The 22,931-nt window shown below is 47.1% G+C and overlaps 1 protein-coding gene across 5 annotated transcripts in view; it reads left to right on the forward strand.

The window, feature by feature from the left end:
- The window catches only part of LOC137426748 (mitogen-activated protein kinase-binding protein 1), a 214,895-nt gene that overhangs the window by 148,509 nt on the left and 43,455 nt on the right, over positions 1–22,931 (forward strand). For 3 of the 5 annotated variants that reach the window (XM_078779071.1, XM_078779067.1, XM_078779069.1), the window contains 4 exons: positions 4,788–4,855; positions 6,006–6,293; positions 7,386–7,537; positions 19,403–19,548. In XM_078779071.1, the coding sequence (XP_078635197.1) occupies positions 4,788–4,855; positions 6,006–6,293; positions 7,386–7,537; positions 19,403–19,548 (654 nt within the window). The remainder of the gene's footprint in view (positions 1–4,787; positions 4,856–6,005; positions 6,294–7,385; positions 7,538–19,402; positions 19,549–22,931) is intronic. The other 2 variants (XM_078779068.1, XM_078779072.1) reach the window with 1 other exon arrangement.

The raw sequence follows: 22,931 nt of genomic DNA on the forward strand, positions 1-22,931 counted from the left end.
CTATTCCCATCATCTTTCGCAATTCATCATTTGTCTTCCTCTCTCTCAACGATACTCCACACATCCACCGAACCATTCACATTTCCACCCTTTCCAGCCTTCGTTGCTGCTCTACGTTCATTACCCATGTCTCACTCCCATAAATCATAACACTTCTCACACATGCAGCATACACCTTTCCCTTCAGCTTCAATGACACTCCCCTCCTCGTCAGCACGCCACTCAGTTCCCAAAACTTCTTCCATGCACACCTCACTCGAGCAACCGTTGCCGAGTCTGATCCACCTTCTCCATTCAGCATGTCTCCAAGGTAACAAAATGTTTTCACACCTTCCAGCTTCACGCCATCTCCAAGATCCAACTCAACATTTCCTCCATCTGCAGCTCCCTCTGTGCACACCTTACACTTGAATGTAGCTGCCACACTGGTTAATGACCCTCTCAAACCACTACATTTTTGATGAACCCACTCAGCACACATTGTACATTGAATGGAATTCACTCCGACACCCTTCCTGCACACAGCACACGGCCACGTCCCAGTTCTTTCCACCTCACCACATGCTTTACCACTTGCCATCACCTTCGTTTTTCCGATATTCACCTTCAGACCTTTTGTCTCCATACATTCCTTCCACTTGTTCATCTTCTCCTTCAGTCCATCCATACTTTCTGCAATCAACACCAGATCATCTGCATACAACAACTCCCACGGTAGACCCTCCTTTACGTTCTGAGCCAGCACCTCCATCACAGCTACAAATAGTAGTGGACTTAGTACCGACCCTTGATGCACTCCCACCTTCACTTCAAACTCACCACTGTTCCCGTCCTTCGTCCTTACAGCTGTGCGCGCTCTTTTGTACATTGCCATCACGACTCTGATCAACCATTCCTCCACTCCTAACTTCCTCAATGCCCATGTCACTACTTCACGTGGAACCCTATCGAATGCTTTCTCCAGATCTACAAACCCAAGAAACAACTTCTTCCTCTTCTCCATATACGTCTCCTGCAACTGCCTCACAATAAAAAGCGCGTCTGTCGTTCCTCTTCCTGGCATAAATCCAAACTGCATTTCGTCAATCTTCACTTTCTTCCTTATCCTCCTCTCCAACACCCTTTCCAATACCTTCATTCCATGCTCCAATAACTTTATCGCTCGATACGAGCCACAGTCCAGAGGGTCACCTTTCCCCTTGTATAGAGGGACGAGGGTACTCAGTTCCCAAACCACTGGAATGCGGCCTTCTTTCACCACCAGATTGCAGATCTCTGTCATTCTCTTCACACCCCAATTTCCCGCTGCCTTCAACATATCTCCCACAACTCCCGTCGGCCCTCCCGCTTTTCTACTCTTCATTGCTTTTATCGCTTCCTCAACTTCCTTCTCGGTTATCTTCTCTGCCGTTCCTAAAACTGGGTTACTCTCTATGTTGCCATCCCATTCATTCTCTGCATTCAACAGTATTTCCATATATCTCTTCCATCTTCCTTTAATTCCATCTGGGTCCACAACGATTTGTCCCACTTCATCCTTCAAGCAACTCACCCCCATCACATCACACCTCTCTTTCGCTACCTGCTTTGCAATCCTGAATACTGCTTTCTGACCCTCTTCCGAATCCAAGCGTTCTCCGAACATTTTCCTACATGCCTCCTGTACCTTTGCTACCTCTTTCTTTGCAGCCTTCTTGGCTGCCTTATAACTTTCATGCTCTGCCTTTTCTGCCCCCATACCCTTCGCCTTCTGCCACTCCTTGAACTTCTTCCTCTTCTCGTCAATCTTCTTTCCAACTTCATCATCCCACCACCATGTTTCTGAGTGCCTCGGTGGTCCTTTTGTCCATCCACATACCTCACCAACGGCTCCCAACAGACTATCTTTCATTGACATCCAACCACTTTCAAGCTCAACCACATCATCCTCCACCATACTCAGCCTCTCTTTTAATGCCTCCCTCACTGTCACCTCTTTCAACCTCCACACCTTCATTCTCGGTTGGTACTTCACCCGCCGAGCTCTCCTCGCACCTTTCACCCTTATGTCGCAGACAACCAAGTGGTGCTGTGAAACAGCCTCCTCCCCTGGGATCACCTTTGTGTCCCGGAGGTGCCCCCTATCTCGCCTACGCACCAGCAGGTAGTCAACAGTTGTCGTCGACCCACCTGACGTGTATGTAACAAGCTTATTATCCTCTTTCTGGAACTGAGTATTACAAATCAACAAATCAGCTCCATCAGCAAACTCCAAAATCCTTTCACCTTCTTCATTTCTCACACCATATCCGTAACCCCCATGAACTCCCTCAAAACCGTCCATGCTCCTTCCCACATGTCCATTTAGGTCTCCTCCTACCACAACAACTTCCTCATCTTTCACGTTTTCCATCAGCTTCTCTATTGCACACCAGAACCTGTCCTCTTCATCGCTCCGACCAACCTGCGGAGCATATCCCGAGATGATGTTCACCAAGAGCTTTCCAATATGTTCCAATTTCCAAGAGCATTTCCAGTTCCAAGAGCTTTCCAATTTCCTTTCCATAGACTTCGGTCTATGTTCGAGGAACTTAATTCAGTCTTTAATATCAATTGAATGTTGTACGTATTTTAAACACTTTAGAACACAAACCTGCAACTTAGAAATACGTTGGCTCTGAATTTGGCAAATTGTACAGAATCTCGTCCCGAGAACGCAAGCATCGAAAGAAGTAAGGTAATTGCTTCAGTCTGTCTGCCTGTCTAGCAGGGAAACAAAATTGAAAATCATTCCAAACAGGAAACTTACTGTTTTTAGGGATGTCATGAAGGACAGAAACAACAGGCATGAATAACGAATGTAATGTGTTGTTGTTTTTGTTGACGTTGTTATAGTTGCTGACAGTCCGGTCGAACAGGACCGCGGCAAGGAGAAAGCCGATCAATCTCCGATGAGCGACCCAGAGATCCCGCCAACTTCCGAATGGTGTGCGCCCGCCTTCACGAAGGAGAGAGAGAGAGAGAGAGAGAGAGAGAGAGAGAGAGAGAGAGAGAGGGAGGGAGGGAGAGAGAGAGAGAGAGAGAGAGAGAGAGAGAGAGAGAGAGAGAGAGAGAGAGAGAGAGAGAGAGAGAGAGAGAGAAAGAGAAAGAGAAAGAGAAAGAGAAAGAGAAAGAGAAAGAGAAAGACAGAGACACACGGAGTGGACCTCATATCAGCACTCTGATCGTGACCGCACTGCCCTGACGAATCTAGGTAGCAGGGAAGAGTGGGGAAGATTTGCTTGCCCTCCACCTCCCATTTGCGTTGGGGAGTTGGAGGGGTATAACCACCGCGAAGAGGCATCCCTGATAGTTGCTGATGTAACGTGTTAAATATGGTTGTGCAAAAGATGGTGCAACAACAGCGGTAACTTCCAATTCAATCTTTTTTTCTTTCTTTTTTTTCTACAGCCTTTTATATTTATTTTTATTTTATTTCAATATATATTTAAAACTTTTATTGTGATTGAAAAAACTTTTAGATATTTCAATTGAATTATATATTTGAACACTGTAGAACACAAATCGCCTTGTTTGCACTCTCAAGAACGTCCAGTTATGCAGTACTTGGTTGGACATGTTAAATAGGGTGGTGCATAAGACTGCACCAATAGTGCTAAACTTCCGGAATTTTTTTTAAACAAACTTAAAAATCATTATTAACTCAACTGGACAATGTCCAGCTGAGTTTTTGTCGACACCCAGTGTCCGTCGTCCGTCTGTCGTCTGTCTGTCTGTCGTCTAAACAATTCGACGTCTACGCTCTATAAGTCACAAATATTGATCAGATTTGATGAAACTTGTTATGCAGCATCTTTTAGACATAAACTAGTTTGGGATTGCATTTGGGCATTGCACGCCCAAAAATGGGCAGGGCAGGGCGGCCATATTGAAAAATCAATTTTTGTCATATATTTTAAGCACATATAAACTATATAGTTTGTGGTTCTATTATGCATACTACAACAACAACAACAACATGCATTTTAAGGCCATTTTCCCTGCTAGAGCGGGGTTTAGCCTTGCGGTCCCCATGACAATCTTCTCCATTTTGCCCTATTTTCTGCATCTCTCCTTGTTAACCCCCTTGCCCGCATTTCTTCTTCCACCATCTTTAGCCAAGTCTTTCTCGGTCTTCCCCGTCCTCTACTTCCTTCTACATTCATTTCCATCACTCTTCTCAACCAGTCACTTTCATCCTTCCTCAACACATGACCAAACCATCTCAACCTGTTCCTCTTCACAGCATCAATCACAGGCTCTATTCCCATCATTTTTCGCAATTCATCATTTGTCTTCCTCTCTCTCAACGATACTCCGCACATCCACCGAACCATTCGCATTTCCACCCTTTCCAGCCTTCGTTGCTACTCTACGTTCATTACCCATGTCTCGCTCCCATAAATCATAACACTTCTCACACATGCAGCATACACCTTTCCCTTCAGCTTCAACGACACTCCCCTCCTCGTCAGCACGCCACTCAGTTCCCGAAACTTCTTCCATGCACATCTCACTCTTGCAACCGTTGCCGAGTCTGATCCACCTTCTCCATTCAGCATGTCTTCTATTATGCATATTCTAACCATATTGATATAGACCAGTTGAGTTCAGGTTCCCTGGAACCTCTCTAGTTTTATTTTAATTTGAAGTATATACTTGAACACTGCATGCATGTGCCTGGTCATGTGTTCCATGAACTCTCTAGTCTGTCCTGTTTTAACGATACTTATGATTTATTTCATATTTATTTTCCTCAATGCCTCCAGCTCTTGCTGATTCGGATCTTGATGACCCCTTCAGTGTGGATCATCTTCCTCAATGGGCCAAAAAGCAGGTTTGTGTACGCAGCACTTCCATCTCCATTAACCCCTCCATAGTAAGGTTTACCCAGATTGTGTTATCACAGAACGAAGATTTTTTTATTGTTGCACAATTTGTTTACTGAATGCTCGTCTGCCATTCCTTAGGCTTAAGAGAATGATTCTTCTTTCAAATGGAAAGTTGCAATTTTTTGTAGAAATCTCATTATAATGAAGCAAACATGTACGTATATTTGGTTATATGGTTTGGTTATGGTTATGGTTATATATGTACGTATATTTGGGATCAAAACTTCTTCTTCAAATATATATAAAACCGAAAAAGACAGCCCGTGAGGCCGTGGGATTATAAATCCATTAATCACGTACTGTTGGAATATACCTTTTGACCCTTTAGACCACTGTGCTGCTGATGCCCAAATACCCTTAGACCTATGAAGACCCTTGAAGTCACCCATGACCCTCAAGACCACCAAGACCCCTAAAGAACCAAAGAAAAACAAAAGATCCCAAAGATCCAAATGACCGAGACCACCTAAGATACCCCGAAGACCCAAAATATGCAGAAGACCCTTGAAGACCCCCAAATACACAGAGGACCCAAAAGACCCCAAAGACCCAATAGATCCCAAAGAACCAAAATACTCAAAAGACCTTGAGAACCCAAAAGACCCTTGGTGACCCAAAATACCTAGAGGAGTCAAAATAACCTAAAGACCCGGAAGCTCATTAAAGACCATGAAGACCCTTAATACCCCAAATACCCGTAAGACACTTCAGACCGATTAGACAGCTTGGACCCTTGACCATTTAGAGCTTCACACAACTTGGACCTATTTTGATTACAAATTCGTTACAAATAAATATTATCACCAATATTACAAATACATTTGTACAAAAGAAATGTTTGTATTACGATTGGTGTAAATCATGACAATACAGCAACTAAAATTCAGTCAGGTCATTTTCAGCAGTTAAAACAAGCCTGTGCCTCTGCGGCGACGTGTGGTGAGGCGAGCGTAGCGAAGCTGATCCACACTATTAACATAAATGCTTGCAAAAGCTATCACAAGGTTGAACCTTTAATGGTCGATCTGGCTGTTTTTTCTTTCACATTTCCTTTCCGAACCTGCGTTAATTTGTATTTTGTTTTGATATTTGAAGGTTCTGGATGACAGCAGTTTGCACAGCCAGGAAGGTAGTCCTGTAATCGGCAGTGGAGGTGGCAGCAGTGCGGGGCAGCGACGACGCTGGACTCAACTTCCAGATGCAAGTTCGCTTTTGGTCAAATCGATGCTGGACCTGCGGCAATTTGAAGCGGAGCGTGATCATTTTTCATCCGAGAGCGACCTCTCATCTCGTGCCTCTCCCGTCCCCAACGGAGTGGTGCTCGGAGAGCTCAATGATCAAGATCCATTCATCACATCAAATGTGGACTCTCTTCTCGACGAGGTGAGTCTGTGGGAAGCTTCTTTGTATGGGTAGACATCTGAGATTAATCCTATTTATAATTTTTTGTTTTTTTTTATAAATAAATTTAAAACATTTAATTCCTTTTTGATTTTTATATTTATTTATTTATCTCCCCTTATGAGCAAAGGTGGAGCAAATAGTCTTTGCTGTCTCTATTGACATTTATTAATGCGCCAGTTTTTGTGTTACTCAAGCTGGGTTGGCTCAATAGCACTCAAGGGTCTAGAGGAAGCACTCAAAGCACAGAGTTCACATTCGTGTTTTTAATGCACACGACAGAACTTTCATTGTGTTTGTGTGCGTTCTTGAGTTAAGTTTACCGATTCCGGATGGAGAAAGGGGAAAAAGGGAGTACATCTTCTTTCGTATGCAGCACATGGCTGCGGGGTAGCAGCATTGGCTCAGGGTGCGGCTGTGCCGCTGATGTAATGCCCTATACTGGGTAGGGCAGGAATTTGTAATTTGTTCAGGATGCCGGCGATAACTTTCCTATTCTTCGTAAAGGGCACCGTGGGATCTTTAACATCCACCAACTAATGCCAGCAGGCGGGACACCAGCTTAACGTCTAACCAAGGGACAGCACACACATTGATGAATCGCCTTGCCTGTAAAAAAAACACACCAGAATAACAACTTATAGCTGGGAAGGGATTCAAACCCAGTCCAGACAGCTTTGTGCTTGTGTGAAGACCTCGAAGCTATCCTGTCAGCCCTAGAGAGTACACGATGTGCTCAAAATATGCACATCGGGCAACTGGACTTTGTTTGTTGAAAGGTTGCACCTTGCATGTCGAATACATACCATTCTCATGTGAAGTATAAAATAAAGGTTAAATTCAGCTTACACCTTTTATTTTTCAAAAAGAGCCCTCCTCTGAAAGGTACAAAAAACTGGAAACGTTGTGCAATAATGTAAAATCTCTCCATTTTAAGTAACTTGATTCCTCAATTGATCTGCCCAATCAGTGCAAAATGTTAAACGCACGAGTAAAGATATGTCGACCTCGGTATAGGTCATTTTCAGTGTTGTTCCACATTCCTTACTAATTATCACATGTGCCCAATGACAGATGGAGGCCTCACACTCTCTCAGCCGCCCCAACTCTCTCCCACTGCCACTCAACTCTCGCCAACTGCTACCTACGCACCTGGCACTTTCAACGTCGAGTCCCACTCCCGAGAGGGCGGTAAACCTCGAGCAGTCCCCGATTCCAGCAAACAGGTGTGAATTGCCAGCATATGGTGAGATATTTACAGGACAAGTAATTATTGTGTCCTCCTTCCTCCTCCTCCTCCCCCTCCCCCTGATATATGAGAAAAGTTGTATAGGGCTTACATACTTTGTTCTTTTTTTTAAATTTGCTTTGTTTGTTTGTCCTTTATTTTTATTGCTTTGCATTCAGTTTTTTCTGTTATTCTGTAATTGCATGCAATTTAACCTAACGGATACCAATGGTAATTTCAAATGAGCTCTCATTCATTCATTTTATCAACGGATTTAAATAAATATAATAGCTACTGTTTTATATGTATGTATGTATGTATGTATGTATATGTATATATATATATATTGTTGCGGATCTCCTGGTCGGCCTTCTCCCCTTACCAAGGGGGGATTAGTCCCCTTGTCTTTAACTAGCCGACGGGATCCGGGGCTATGACGTTCCTTCCGGACGGCGTTAAATAGGGTTGGAGGCCGAATTCCTAGTACCTAAGTACCAACGCCACCTAGGAAGCAAGGAAATAAGCCCCGCCCGAATCACGGTTATAGGTGGAAACGCCGAGCGGTAGCGAACCGTGACCCGAGCCGTTATCAATGGCTAAACCCGATCTGAGCGGTTCCTAATCGTGCCACGCTTACCCAATGGAGGAAATCACTGATACGGTCGAATCAGGAAGAAACAAGGAATAACAATTGGTTTATTACACTATGTACAATGAGAAGAAGAAGAACACACAGTGCAGCCTTATACAGTCTTGTACTTATCCCAGGACAATGGGCCCGCTCACACTCAGACACTCACACGGGGATTGCAGATGGTCAGGTTGATGGTCCAGGGATGATGTCCAGGCAGTTCGCTCCAGTCCCTGACTCGCACCGCGAAGAAAATGGTCAGGGCTTCCCGCGTGTCGTTGGCGCGGATCGGACAATTACGGGGCGAATGGTAAGCTGGGCTTGGGGGTTACACTTGCGGTCACGGCCGCGTACGTAATAGATGAACAGGCGCTATATGTGCTCCCAATACAAGTTCATAGGTGCTCTCAATGCAAGTTCAATAGCAAAGCGCCTCTCCCGCAGAAGTCCTGACAAGGGCAGTCCTTCGCTTCAGTCCTCCGACAGTCCTCCTCATATGAGCGCTGTTGCGTAAGTCCTCCTTAGCACGCCCTTTCCCCACGAGTCCTCTTCAAGGGCTTTGTGCGTGCGCTTATATAGGCACGCCCTTACCATGCCCTGTCACGCCATGTCACCCGAGCCCTGATTGGCTGGTGGCCCTTACCGCCGCTGTCTCCCCCGCTTCACCCTCGACGCCGCACTCCTCCCTCTCTCAGGCCTACCTCGTGTCATTCAACTAGTGAGCATCCTAATGCGAGGTGCAATAGCCAAAATGTGGCGCGGGATGGATTCTGCCCAACGAGGTAGATTTGGAGGGTGGAGGCAAAATGAACGGGGCCTATCTTATTTCTTTTACACAACGCAGATGATACTAGGGAAATGGCCTTATACTCACATAGACTATAAAAACAGACTATGACTATAGACACAGACTATGACATAACTAATATCCTAAATGGGCCTACGTGTTGCTTGTGGACTAACTAGGGGGCAAACCTTTAACCTTTAATGATGTTATATGTACACTTCTCAAAACCGCACCACTGCACCCCTCCTTCGCCAGGCTCGTCCCCGAGCCGAACCCACACAAGTGAGTATGACCGGTTTTGATGCAAGGGTCAGGACTACTTTTTAACTTAGTGTGACACTTAGGTGTGGTTTCCCTCTACATTTAACCTAACACCCTGTGTGTGACAGTTTTAAACACTAAATATGTCCCACCTACTGCGATGTGTACTAACTAACAGACTCACACCCACAATTAACCGAATTACGGAAAGAATTCGAAAACTAAACATAAAGCCGGTGGGGAGCATGTTATTTACAAGACTAATGTAATTATTTACAATTCTACAACCCAGGACCTGTTCTTTTTGTGGGAGAGAAAGAGAAATTTGGAGAGGAGAAACAACAATGCACTGCACTGCACTGCACTGCACTGCACTGCACCAATACACCATACGTTCAAATGCACAAAAATGCACAGTTCAAAAATGCACCATAATCATGACACTATCAATGCACAATCATCAATAAATGCACATTCATATGTCAATAATAAATGCTGGCTGCTTGGCTGCTGCTGGGCTGCTGGGCTGCTGCGTCTTCCTGCTTCATCTTCGGTGTGCCATCATAAAAACTTAGTCTTCTTTCCTGACACACCCAAAGGAATAAATAAAAAAAGGCACCAACCGTGTCCATTTTTATTTCGGCCAGCAGGGCCAACTTAGGTGGTCCGACTGCATGGCATCGGGGCCACTTAAAAACAGTGGTCCGCAGGGCACAAGGTAACGTTTGCAGCGATTGTCTGCCCCAGAAAAGGTGCCAGGCCACAGAACGTGTGGTCCATTGGTGTACTGGTGCAGGCAACAGGTAGTAGAGTGCAGCACAAAAGTGCAGCCGCACAGCTCAGGGTTCCTGCACACTCCCCTCAACAAAGAAAATGGGTCCTTGGGTGGGGAGGAAAGACAAAGCAGAGAGTTTAGCGGGGGCACGGCGCAAGGGTACACATCATACAAGGCAATGCAACATGAGGAGCACGGGAGAGCGAGCGGAGAAAGCTCGTCCCTAACCGTTCGTGACCCCCCCCATGTCAACCTACACTACCCTTGCCCTTCCCTGTATTTACACTTTACAATTTCGTTGCTACGTCTTGTCTTTTCTATTCCCCCTATTGTTACGGATTCCGGATTTATGTGAATTACTATTCAGGTCATTGCTTATTAATGTTTATTCTATTAAAGGTTGTTGTGGTTAAATGGTTAGAGGCGCTCCTGATAACAGGAGACCGGAAACGGGATGGGAAACCGGAAGAAGAAAAAAGAGACAAGGTCGGGAGAGAAAGCGGCCATCTTCTTATCCTCGCCCAGCTCCGACACGAGCGGCGTCGATATTGATCAGTGTTGGGAACGCTGAGTGTGAAAAGCCCGTCGGGCGAGAGGAGTTACCTGCGCGGGGTGATTGCCTGTTACGTGTCAGGTTGCCCTGGGTTCCTGGATGGAACCAAGCATCCGGCACTGTTCGCCTCGACGCCTCCGAGGGCGTGTACGGGTCGCACCTTGGGCCTCGCACGCTTTGCGAGCCGTTCACAGCCCAGAGGCCGCGATCACGCCCAGAGGCCGTTCCCAGTACGGGACGTGCACGTTTGGAGCACGTCAGCCAGGGGTCCGTTCAACCGCCCGTGTGCGGCGAAGTCGACCTTCACCTTGGTCTGGAGGGGCCCAGAGACATTGTGAGGGACAGTGACCATTGAGGGTGCAGTGAGTGGGGGTCAAGGGGGGAAATATATGAGATGGCCATCTTAGTAATATTGTTGATTGATTGTTGATTGTTGTTGATTGATTGGGGAATATATTATTGATTAATCCGGATCCTTGGTGTGGGGTTTCTTATTGACTGGAATTCATATTGATTGCGTTACGAAAGCGTATAAATCATATATCTTTCTGGCGGGGTTCCTCTCACGGTCCGGGGGTCACCGAGACCAGGTAGTCACCGGGAGGACCACGTAACAGAATTGGGGGCTCGTCCAATTGAATTCTGGGATCTAAAATTGTATAAAATAATAAAATAATATTTTTATTAATTAAAATTAATTAATTAATTATTAATTGGTAAATTTTTGGGAAATTGTGGTAAAGTCTTGGGTGAAGGTTAACAGGTGTTAACGATAGTCACCATGGCGTTTGTGGCACAGAACTTTGCGGTAACCCCGAGTGAGGCACAGTTCCGAGCGTTACTAAAATCGGACCTCTTGAAATTGGCCAAACATTTTAACTTGGAGGTCCGAACTAATTTGAGGAAGGCAGAGTTGCAGACCACGGTGATCCAATCTATGGTGGGATTAGGAACATGGGACGAGTTAGCCTGGGAGTGGCTACCCGAAGAACCAGAAGACGTTGAGCTCCGGAAACTGGAGTTGCAATTACGGAGCCAGGAAGGGATCAAAGAAGAGGAAAGGAAAGCAGAAGAGAGGAGAGAAGAGAAACAAGCAGAGGAAAGGAGAGTGGAGAGAGAACTCCAGGAAAGGGTAAAAGTACAGGAACGAGAACTCCAGGAAAGGTTAGAAGGGAGAAAAGCAGAGGAGAGGAGAGCTGCAAGGGAACTCGAAGCAGAGGAGAGAAAAGCCGAAAGGGAATTAAAGGAACGTGACATGGCGCTTCAGCAAGAAATTAAATTCAAGGAGCTGGAGTTAATGAGAGAACGGGGAGAGGTACCACCCTTGCTGACTGGGTCGACACCTAGCCAGAACACCTGGGATGTGGGCAGACATGTGAGGCTGGTTCCACCCTTCAGTGAAAAGGAAGTCGCTAAATTTTTTCCACACTTTGAGAAGTTGGCTCGACAGTTAAACTGGCCGGAGGAGTCCTGGACCATACTAGTGCAAAGTGTGCTGGTGGGTAAAGCTCAAGATATTTATTCGGCGCTACCAATGGACCAATGTGCAGATTATGAGGTATTGAAGAAGCACATTCTCAAAGCCTATGAGTTGGTGCCTGAAGCTTACCGGCAAAAATTCAGGAATGCCAGGAAGAGGGAGAGTGAGACCCATGTGGAGTTTGCCAGAGTGAAAGAAAACATGTTTGATCGGTGGTGTGAGTCAAAAGGAGTCGGGAAAGACTTCGAAGCATTGCGTGACTTGATCCTGGTGGAGGAATTTCAACAGTGTGTCCACGAGGACATCAAAGTGTACCTGCAGGAAAAGAAAGTACCAAAGTTGTGGGACGCAGCCACCATGGCAGATGATTATGCCTTAACACACCGGATAGGGGTCCACAAACCTAACTCCTCGCCTAGACTTCAGCAGGGGAGTTATGGAACACCCGGTGCGGAGAACGACAATACATGGCGGCGGCCTCGAGAGGATTATGGGGACAACTCTGATACCCCAACTGTTCGAAATCAGGGGGCTACGGGCCCAAGACAAACTTATTTCCCGGGGGGCCCGAGGCAGACCACGAGTTTTTCCTCCGGGCCTACTTGCGCCTTTTGCAAAAAACCTGGACACTTGATGTCCAGTTGTTACCTCATGAAAAGGGACAACCCAGAGCGGAGTCCGACTAGTACAACTCCGAATGCGATGGCAAACGAAGAAATCGCCCACAGAAGAGTTACCAACCATTTATTTATGAGTGGTTTGTCTCACGAGAGGGAGACTTGACTAACCCAAGACCTGTTAGGGTATTGAGGGACACAGGAGCCCATCAATCCTTAATGCTTGAAGGCATTTTGCCATTGTCAAAGAGTACAGCAACTGGTGATAGTGTTCGGTTACAAGGGATCGGTGGCTGTGTTAGTGCCCCTCTTCATGTCATCCATTTGGAATCCGATTTGGTGTCAGGACCGGTCACCGTCGGTTTACAAGCCACGCTTCCTGTAGAGGGAGTATCTGTGGTTATCGGGAATGATTTGGCCGGGGGTCAAGTTTATGGTAACCCAAGGGTTGGTAAAGAGCCCAGCAGGGAAAATAACACCACACCAGCTCGGGAGGGCGACAAAAGTACCAAGTTATTTGTAGGGGGACTGAACTTCAAAACAGAGGAAGAAGTTCTGACCTCTGTCTTCAACAGATATGGGCCGCTGGTGGAAGTGCGGTTGGTAAAAGACAGGAAAACGCAACAGTCAAGAGGGTTCGGCTTTGTCACGTTTGCAAGCACAAAAGACGCCAGAGAGGCAGAGAAGAATTGGAATGGTAAGGATTTGGAGGGTCGGACCATAACAGTAGGGAAGGCATTTCGTAGGCGTCGAGAGGTCTACAGAAGAGGACAACTTGGCGGTAGTTTTGGTGTTGGCAGCAGCCGATATTACTATGGAGGCTCCCAGAGTTACGGCATCCCGCGAAAGAACGATTGTCAGAGCAATGGCCGAGACGGAGACCGCCAGTCAGGTGACTACTTGGTCAAGTGGTCCCACCGTAACTGTTAGGAGTCCGGAGAAGTTGAAGCACTATATACGGCGGAGCCGCCAAGCCTGGGCTCCTACACGGACTAACTGTGAACGCCACGTTCTTAAAGGCGTCCAGGTAGTGAACTTTCCTGCACGGACTAACCGTGAACTCCACATTCCTTAAGGCGTCCATGTAGTGTATACTCAGCTTGGCCTCCCGAAAAAGTGCTATCGAGTTGTTTAACTTTGGGGTTTTGGTCACCACCCCTTAACCGGCATTCAAGAGAAACTAGAAGTGTTGACGCTTGGTCCAGAGGGAATTACCTTTGGAATCTCTGGGGGTTTTGTGAAATATTGTTGCTTTGTTTTTTGAGATGTGATAATTGTGCCCGGGGGAACTGATGATTTGGGGTGTGAGTTATCTTGTTTGTTTATCAAAGTTGGCCTGCAAAGAAAGTTTTTGCTGGGTTCAAACGTTCTTTCTTGAAGGGGGGGGAGTGTTACGGATTCCGGATTTATGTGAATTACTATTCAGGTCATTGCTTATTAATGTTTATTCTATTAAAGGTTGTTGTGGTTAAATGGTTAGAGGCGCTCCTGATAACAGGAGACTGGAAACGGGATGGGAAACCGGAAGAAGAAAAAAGAGACGAGGTCGGGAGAGAAAGCGGCCATCTTCTTCTCCTCGCCCAGCTCCGACACGAGCGGCGTCGATATTGATCAGTGTTGGGAACGCTGAGTGTGAAAAGCCCGTCGGGCGAGAGGAGTTACCTGCGCGGGGTGATTGCCTGTTACGTGTCAGGTTGCCGTGGGTTCCTGGATGGAACCAAGCATCCGGCACTGTTCGCCTCGACGCCTCCGAGGGCGTGTACGGGTCGCACCTTGGGCCTCGCACGCTTTGCGAGCCGTTCACAGCCCAGAGGCCGCGATCACGCCCAGAGGCCGTTCCCGGTACGGGACGTGCACGTTTGGAGCACGTCAGCCAGGGGTCCGTTCAACCGCCCGTGTGCGGCGAAGTCGACCTTCACCTTGGTCTGGAGGGGCCCAGAGACATTGTGAGGGACAGTGACCATTGAGGGTGCAGTGAGTGGGGGTCAAGGGGGGAAATATATGAGATGGCCATCTTAGTAATATTGTTGATTGATTGTTGATTGTTGTTGATTGATTGGGGAATATATTATTGATTAATCCGGATCCTTGGTGTGGGGTTTCTTATTGACTGGAATTCATATTGATTGCGTTACGAAAGCGTATAAATCATATATCTTTCTGGCGGGGTTCCTCTCACGGTCCGGGGGTCACCGAGACCAGGTAGTCACCGGGAGGACCACGTAACACCTATGCCAAATTCGTTTCCAATCCCTCCCAAGAAGGAAGAGATGGAATATTACACGGTCACTTCCACGTCATGATGCGTCTTTACCTTCCAAATCGTTTGCAAAACCTGGTGTGGAGTCCTGTCACCTTGGTGAGTGGATGTGGATGGTGCGAAGAGATTTCATCCTAACTATACTCTAATTGACATTAACTCATTTAAACTACCCGGGGTCTTGCCCTGCCAATTGGAATCTTTAAACTATGCGGTTCTAAAAACCAATTCCCATTGACCCTCCCTGTGGTGCCCTACAAATTTGGGGTCTCACTCCCCCAATTTTTCCTACTGTGCCCTCGCACAATTTCGGGGCTGGGTCGTGTGGCTCTACCAGCAAGTCTACCTATCTCCGCCACTGAAGTCGCCACCCGAGCTTGCCTAGCTCCTTACCACTACCCTAACTCGGGGAAGGCCCTTCTGGCGCTCTCACCCCTCTGATGCCCTCTCTGACATTGGGCTACCCGGGTCCTTCTCTCGGATCCTCGGGCCCCGCTGAACTCTACTCTGGACTCTACCTGGCTCCCAGAGCCTACCTGCGGCCTCACCTGGCCGACAGACTACCAGTGGAGGAGTGCCCATTTAACCATACTCACCAATTAAGCCCACACGCCCAGCCATTGCACTCACTCATGCACCCATCAAAGCACTTCTTTCTACTACCTGCACCACAGATGTCAATATCCAAACAATTTACCTAAACCTTCAACCTAACTTTAAACTACCCTCCCCAGGTATTCGTGAAGGGGTCCATCTTCCCCCATCCACTCCTTCGCACCATGCACTCCACACCACTCATTCCACACCACTTACTCCAGACCATTTATTCCACACACCAAGTATTCTTACCATTTATCCACTTGCACCCCATGCAAGCCAATCACTCAACACACTTACACACATCCTCAATACACCACTTATACACTTTTACACAAACAGCATCATCTAACTAACTACTCCCCTCTAATACTCGTGCTTTCCCGTCTTCCCTTACACTAAGCACTTCCCTCGTCGTTAACATCCATCTAATCTGACTACGTCCCCTCTACCAGTACAAATGTCTCTACTTAAATCTCATGTCTCCTATTGTCATCTCTAAATCCCTAACAATTATCCTAGCCTGCCCTGGCTAGTTCTCACTGCCAACCCCATAAACTATTGCTCATGTGCCCCAATTAGAATGGTAAAGCTACCATTCGCCAACACTATGGCGAACTGTCCACTACTCTCGAGCCTCGTCGGGTGGGAATACATTTTCACAGCTTGGCTTCGAAAAGCCGAGCAATGCATGCGGGTGGTTGGTCTCCTGTTGGTTGGGTCCGTCCGGCATTTTTGATTCTGGGGAGGAGGCATGCTTGGGCCAAGGTTCCAGGCGCCATCTCGGCGCGGAGCCTTTCGGTCTCCGGCACGATGGCCCAACCTCCCCCGGTCGGAGCACCACGCCCGCCAGGGGGCGAAGTTCCGACCTCTTTTTCCTCCCCTCAAACCATGCTGTTTGCCTCTACGATGCGGCACCGACCATACAGGGCGGGGCCCGGCCCGAATCGTGCACGCCGCCGTGGCAACAATCCCCGCCGGCCCCCGCAGCACACAAAGCGCACCACGCACCGAGAGCTCGCGTTGGCTATACGTCGGCCTAAACGCTAACCCGGTCTGCGTCGATGCCCGAATCGCGTTTTCACACCACGCGACCCGCTCCACTCTCGCACATCGAGGCGCTCCAATGCCCCCCATACACTCCATTATCACACACTCCTCGGTTACACACTCCGTAACACACTTGGCCATCGCACACCCTCGCGTACACTCTCCCGTTACGTACTCCGTAACAACCATGGGTGTGCACTCTTTTGCTGCACACCCAATCATGCGCTCTGGTGTGCACTCCCGCACACTCTCTTCGGCCAACTCACACTCTGTGTCACACTCTTCACACATACACTCCGTTGTGCATTCACTCTCACTCTCGGTTTCATACTCGCGCTCCGGCGCACACTTTTTCCTCACGCGCGCCATTTACTTTCACATATCGCACCACGGACCTTCCACGAGCGCCCGGGTTACGTCTGGATCCCAAGCGCGCTAAAACCTTTTCGCGCCATGTACATTTCTGCGATATGCACTCCTGCTCACCTTGAGGATCCTCCTCTCCTGCACCAACTGCAAAGTTCCATTGGGGTTAGGCAGCACGCCATCACGATGCGAACACGGACTTTGAGTACATTCCATTTTTTCCTCCCGCGATTGATTTTCTAAGTCTGCCGTCTCTTCAACCCCAATTTTCACTATAATTTTCCCATTTTCTTTTTCCTCGACGACCGCTGGGGGGTAATAAAATTTTCTCTTCTAATTCGGCGGCCGTCGGCTTTTCCATACCCCGTGTCGCGATCTCCACCACGGTCAACTTGGCTGTGCTCTGCTCAACCCCGCTCTCCACGCGTTTCTCACACCGCGTTACCTCGTCGCGTACCAATGTGCCTTTCCCGCCCGACCTGCGCCTTATGTCTTCTCCCATCTTTTTTATTAACTCCCCTCGGGTGTCCATTTAGCTTTCCAGCCCGTTTTCTACCTCTTCTACTTGATCCCCCATCTGTTTTATTTCCCGGGCGGATTTGTTCCCCGTTTCCCTCAATTGGCCCCCCATTTTGTTTTCCAACCCTTTTATTTCCCGAGTGGATTTATCACTTTGGGTGTCCAATTTGTTTTCCAATCCCGTTAACCTGTCCTTCATTCCTTTCATTTGATTTCCCAATTGCTCTCCCATTTTGTTCATTTCCCTGGTGGATTTCTCGTTCATCTTTTCCATATACCCCATCATTTGTGCCATAAGAAGGCCCACATCTATTGGCGCTGCGGGCTCGGCTGCCGCGGCCATGTGCGAGGCGCCGCCATTTTCTTCGCCTGCCACCCCTACTGCTGCACCCTCATCAATGCTCTCCTCTTCTTCCCATTCTTCCTGGGGGTCCTGGGTTATCGATCCTAATTCCTCTACCTCCTCATCTTCTACCCCCACCGGCATCCGACCATCTTGGTTATACATGGCACGATTTTTAATTTGGGTGTTGTATTAAATTTCGGCCGCTGGTAATTTTGAGTGCGTTAGGCGCACCTTGGGTCACATCCCACTCCCCGACACCAAATGTTGCTGATCTCCTGGTCGGCCTTCTCCCCTTACCAAGGGGGGATTAGTCCCCTTGTCTTTAACTAGCCGACGGGATCCGGGGCTATGACGTTCCTTCCGGACGGTGTTAAATAGGGTTGTAGGCCGAATTCCTAGTACCGAAGTACCCTCGCCGCCTAGGATGCAAGGAAATAAGCCCAGCCCGAATCACGGTTATAGGTGGAAACGCCGAGCGTTAGCAAACCGTGACCCGAGCCGTTATCAATGGCTAAACCCGATCTGAGCGGTTCCTAATCGTGCCATGCTTACCCAATGGAGGAAATCACTGATACGGTCGAATCAGGAAGAAACAAGGAATAACAATTGGTTTATTACACTATGTACAATGAGAAGAAGAAGAACACACAGTGCAGCCTTATACAGTCTTATACTTATCCCAGGACAACGGGCCCGCTCACACTCAGACACTCACACTGGGATTGCAGATGGTCAGGTTGATGGTCCAGGGATGATGTCCAGGCAGTTCGCTCCGGTCCCCGACTCGCACCGCGAAGAAGATGGTCAGGGCGGCAGAAGCTCCCCGCATGTCGTTGGCGCGGATCGGACAATTACGGGGCGAACGGTAAGCTGGGCTTGGCGGTTACACTTGCGGTCACGGCCGCGTACGTAATAGATGAACAGGCACTATATGCGCTCCCAATACAAGTTCATAGGCGCTCCCAATGCAAGTTCAATAGCAAAGCGCCTCTCCCGCAGAAGTCCTGACAAGGGCAGTCCTTCGCTTCAGTCCTCCGACAATCCTCCTCATACGAGCACTGTTGCGTAAGTCCTCCTTAGCACGCCCTTTCCCCACGAGTCCTCTTCAAGGGCTTTGTGCGTGCGCTTATATAGGCACGCCCTTACCACGCCCTGTCACGCCATGTCACCCGAGCCCTGATTGGCTGGTGACCCTTACCGCCGCTGTCTCCCCCGCTTCACCCTCGATGCCGCGCTCCTCCCTCTCTCAGGCCTACCTCGTGTCATTCGACTAGTGAGCATCCTAATGCAAGGTGCAATAGCCAAAATGGGGCACGGGATGGATTCTGCCCAACGAGGTAGATTTGGAGGGTGGAGGCAAAATGAACGGGGCCTATCTTATTTCTTTTACACAACGCAGATGATACTAGGGAAATTGCCTTATACTCACATAGACTACGACATAACTAATATCCTAAATGGGCCTACGTGTTGCTTGTGGACTAACTAGGGGGCAAACCTTTAACCTTTAATGATGTTATATGTACACTTCTCAAAACCGCAACAATATATATATATATATATATTTATATTTATATGTATATATATATTTATATGTATATATATCTTTTTTTTCTATCAGTGAGGCTCGAGAGAAACCAGCATCTGTGGAGCCAGGTGTGGTGGGTGCACCTGCAAGACTGGGATTCGATGTGCAGAGTCCAGATAGCGCTTGCTACGCCAGATCTGGTGCGAGCCCAGCACTCACCCCTAAACATCTGCCAATTGGTTAGACACCAGATATCAGCTTTTCTTGCTTTGCCTTTCGCCAATCTAAATAACAAATGTTTGTTTTTAAAGTACGAAGTGTGGCTTACCATTCTTATTTATGGTTCATGATTTTAAAACTAACTTTAGAATCAGCTGCTATTTGTAACTGGATGCATCGCCAATCGATGTACATATGTACAACCCCTTTTGAACTGTAAAATCAAAAATTGTTTTTGACTTCCCACTAGTTTTTTTTTTTATGCCTCCGTTGACGAAGTCCCCGGAGGCATTATGTTTTCGGGTTGTCCATCCGTCTGTCTGTCTGTCCATCCGTCCGTGCATCTGGGATAGGTTTTCCTTACCGTGATAACTTGAGAAGAGCTGAAGGGATTTAAATCGAACTCACACCAAGTATGTACTATGATATAAAGATGAACAGATTAGATTTTGGGGTCAAGAGGTCAAAGGTCAGGGTTCCGTTGGTAAAAATTATGTTACTGCGCTAACTTGTGGATCAATGATGGGATTTTGACCAAATTTGGTTTAAGTATATATTGTGATGAAAAGGTGAACTCATTAGATTTTGGCATCAAAGGTCAGAGGTCATGTCAAGTAAAAGTGTGATACTTGAAAACAGTTGAAGGGATTTAAATGAAACTTGGAACAAGTATGTATGATGATTTAATAATGTGGGCGGAAGCATATCAGTGGGTGTCGCGACGTCGAAGAGTGCTGTTCTAGTTTGCTTTGTAATCAAATGTATTCAGCCACTTATTTTTCTGATTGCTTATCAGATCTTTTGATAAGATCTCCGTCTGTCTGTATTTCTCCGTCTTTCTGTATTTGAACAGAAACTTGTTCTTGTTTGAACTTGTTTGAACTTGTTCACGTCGAAGAGTGCTGTTCTAGTTTGCTTTGTAATCAAATGTATTCAGCCACTTATTTTTCTGATTGCTTATCAGATCTTTTGATAAGATCTCCGTCTGTCTGTATTTCTCCGTCTTTCTGTATTTCTCTGTCTGTTTTTGACCGATCGTATTTCTCCGATCTCCGTCTGGGAATTTGATAGGCGTCAAAATCCTACTAATTTGCCACACACATTATGTGTGGTGGAGATGTTAAAAAAGTAACTTATTTTCTGGACGGTAAAATGTTTCGACCTCTGGAGAGATGATGATGATGATGATGATGATGATGTGTGTGTTTGTTTGTTTAAAATGGTGTGCAAGTGCAGGTATATATTTGAATGGTGGGAACGTGGAAAAAAAAGTCTGAAGTGCAATCGTGTACATGTTCGCAAAATTTCTTGTGTTCAAAATGTTAGGCCCCTGAAAATGTTTAAGGGTATGGGACAAAAAAATCTATGCTGCATGTGGTGTATGCTGCATGTGAGAGAAATGCTATGATTTATGGGAGCGAGACATGGGTAATGAACGTAGAGCAGCAACGAAGGCTGGAAAGGGTGGAAATGCGAATGGTTCGATGGATGTGCGGAGTATCGTTGAGAGAGAGGAAGACAAATAATGAATTGCGAAAGATGATGGGAATATTGCCTGTGATTGATGCTGTGAAGAGGAACAGGTTGAGATGGTTTGGTCATGTGTTGAGGAAGGATGAAAGTGACTGGTTGAGAAGAGTGATGGAAATGAATGTAGAAGGAAGTAGAGGAAGTAGAGGACGGGGAAGACCGAGAAAGACTTGGCTAAAGATGGTGGAAGAAGAAATGCGTGCAAGGGCGTTAACAAGGGGACGTGCAGAAAATAGGGCAAAATGGAGAAGATTGTCATGGGGACCGCAAGGCTCACCCCCGCTCTAGCAGGGAAAATGGCCTTAAAATGCCTGTTGTTGTTGTTGTATTTCATTTTCAATAAATTTGTAAAAATTCGTAAAAACATATTTTCACTTTGTCATTATGGGCTATTTTGTATAAATCGGTGACAAAATTCAAATATAATCCATTTTAAATTCAGGCTTTAACACAACAAAATGTGAAAAAGTCAAGGGGTGTGATTACTTTCTGAAGGCACTGTATATAAACTGAACATCAAAATTAACTTATCACTTTCATTTTTTGAAATGTGCAGCTTTACAAACACGTTTCTTCAATTGTAATGGGTGATTATGTGATGGGAACTTCACTTCAATCACCTGGTTGATCAACAATGGCATGCTTGAGTGATTCTGTATAGGGATCTTTCCCTTTAAATAATGACCCTCATAATGAAATCCTTTAGTTCTCCTGGTTAGACATTCATTTACTGCTGTCTATAGTCGCTCTAGAGGCTTCTGACAGGGAAAACAACAAGAAAATTCAGATGCCACGCCTGACATCTGAACAACGTTTAAGGGTAATTGGGATGCTTGAGGCTGGTGTAAACCAGTGAACAATTGCCCAATGTCTTGGTTGCTCACAGCCTGCAATTTCCAACCTGGCCAGGCGTTACGGTGAAACTGGAACTGTGAATGATGGTCCACGAAGATGAAGACCATGGGTAACCACCCCAGACCAAGACCGCTGGATTGTGCTGCAGCATCTTCGTGATCGTTTCCGCCCTGCAACGCAAACAGCTGCAGTGACAAAAGGTCGCCACAACAACCGCATCAGTGTCTCTACTGTGCGGAGGCACTTGAGAAGTCGGGGCCTGGTGGCAAGACGTCCTTGCTGAGGTCCAGTGTTGAATACAGTGCATCGGCAGAACAGACTAAGATGGTGTCTGCAGCATCGCCACTGGACACAGCAACAGTGGAGTGCAGTCTTGTTCAGCGACGAGTCCAGATTTTGCTTCCATGCTGCAGATAGGCGTCAATGGGTATGGCGCATAGGTGGGGAAAGGTATGCATCATGCTGTATTTGCCAGATCAATCGTTGGGGAGGACCCAGTGTGATGGTATGGGCCGGCATTTCCACCCGTTTCGGGACACCTCTGGTTATCATCGAAGGCAATCTCACTAGTCAGCGTTGTGTCAATGAAGTTTTCAGACCTCATCTGCTGCCATTTCTCCAGGCTCATCCTGACATCGCAGTTTTCCAGCAGGACAACGCTCAACCCCATGCTGCTCGCCTGACCACCAACCTCCTCCATACCATACCAGGTATGGTACCATACCATACCATACGCTCCACATACCAGGCTCCTCCATACCAGGATTCCTACACTACCAGGATGTCACTACCAGGATCGAGGAGATCAACGGCTGTCAATCGGCAAATGCTCATTCAAGGCTTGCTGGAGGAGTGGGACAGACTTACCCAGGATCGCATCAGACCCCTGGTACAGAGCATGCGTCAGGGGTGTACAGCCTGCATCACAGCTCAGGGAGGACACACACAACATTGAGGACTGCTGTCATTCTGTCCTTGACTGTTGGGAGTGTTGTTTCCATTCCTGTGTCATTTTGTT

The sequence above is a fragment of the Myxine glutinosa genome, chromosome 5, assembly GCF_964187855.1.
Source record: "Myxine glutinosa chromosome 5, kmMyxGlut1.1, whole genome shotgun sequence".
NCBI lineage: Eukaryota > Metazoa > Chordata > Myxini > Myxiniformes > Myxinidae > Myxine > Myxine glutinosa.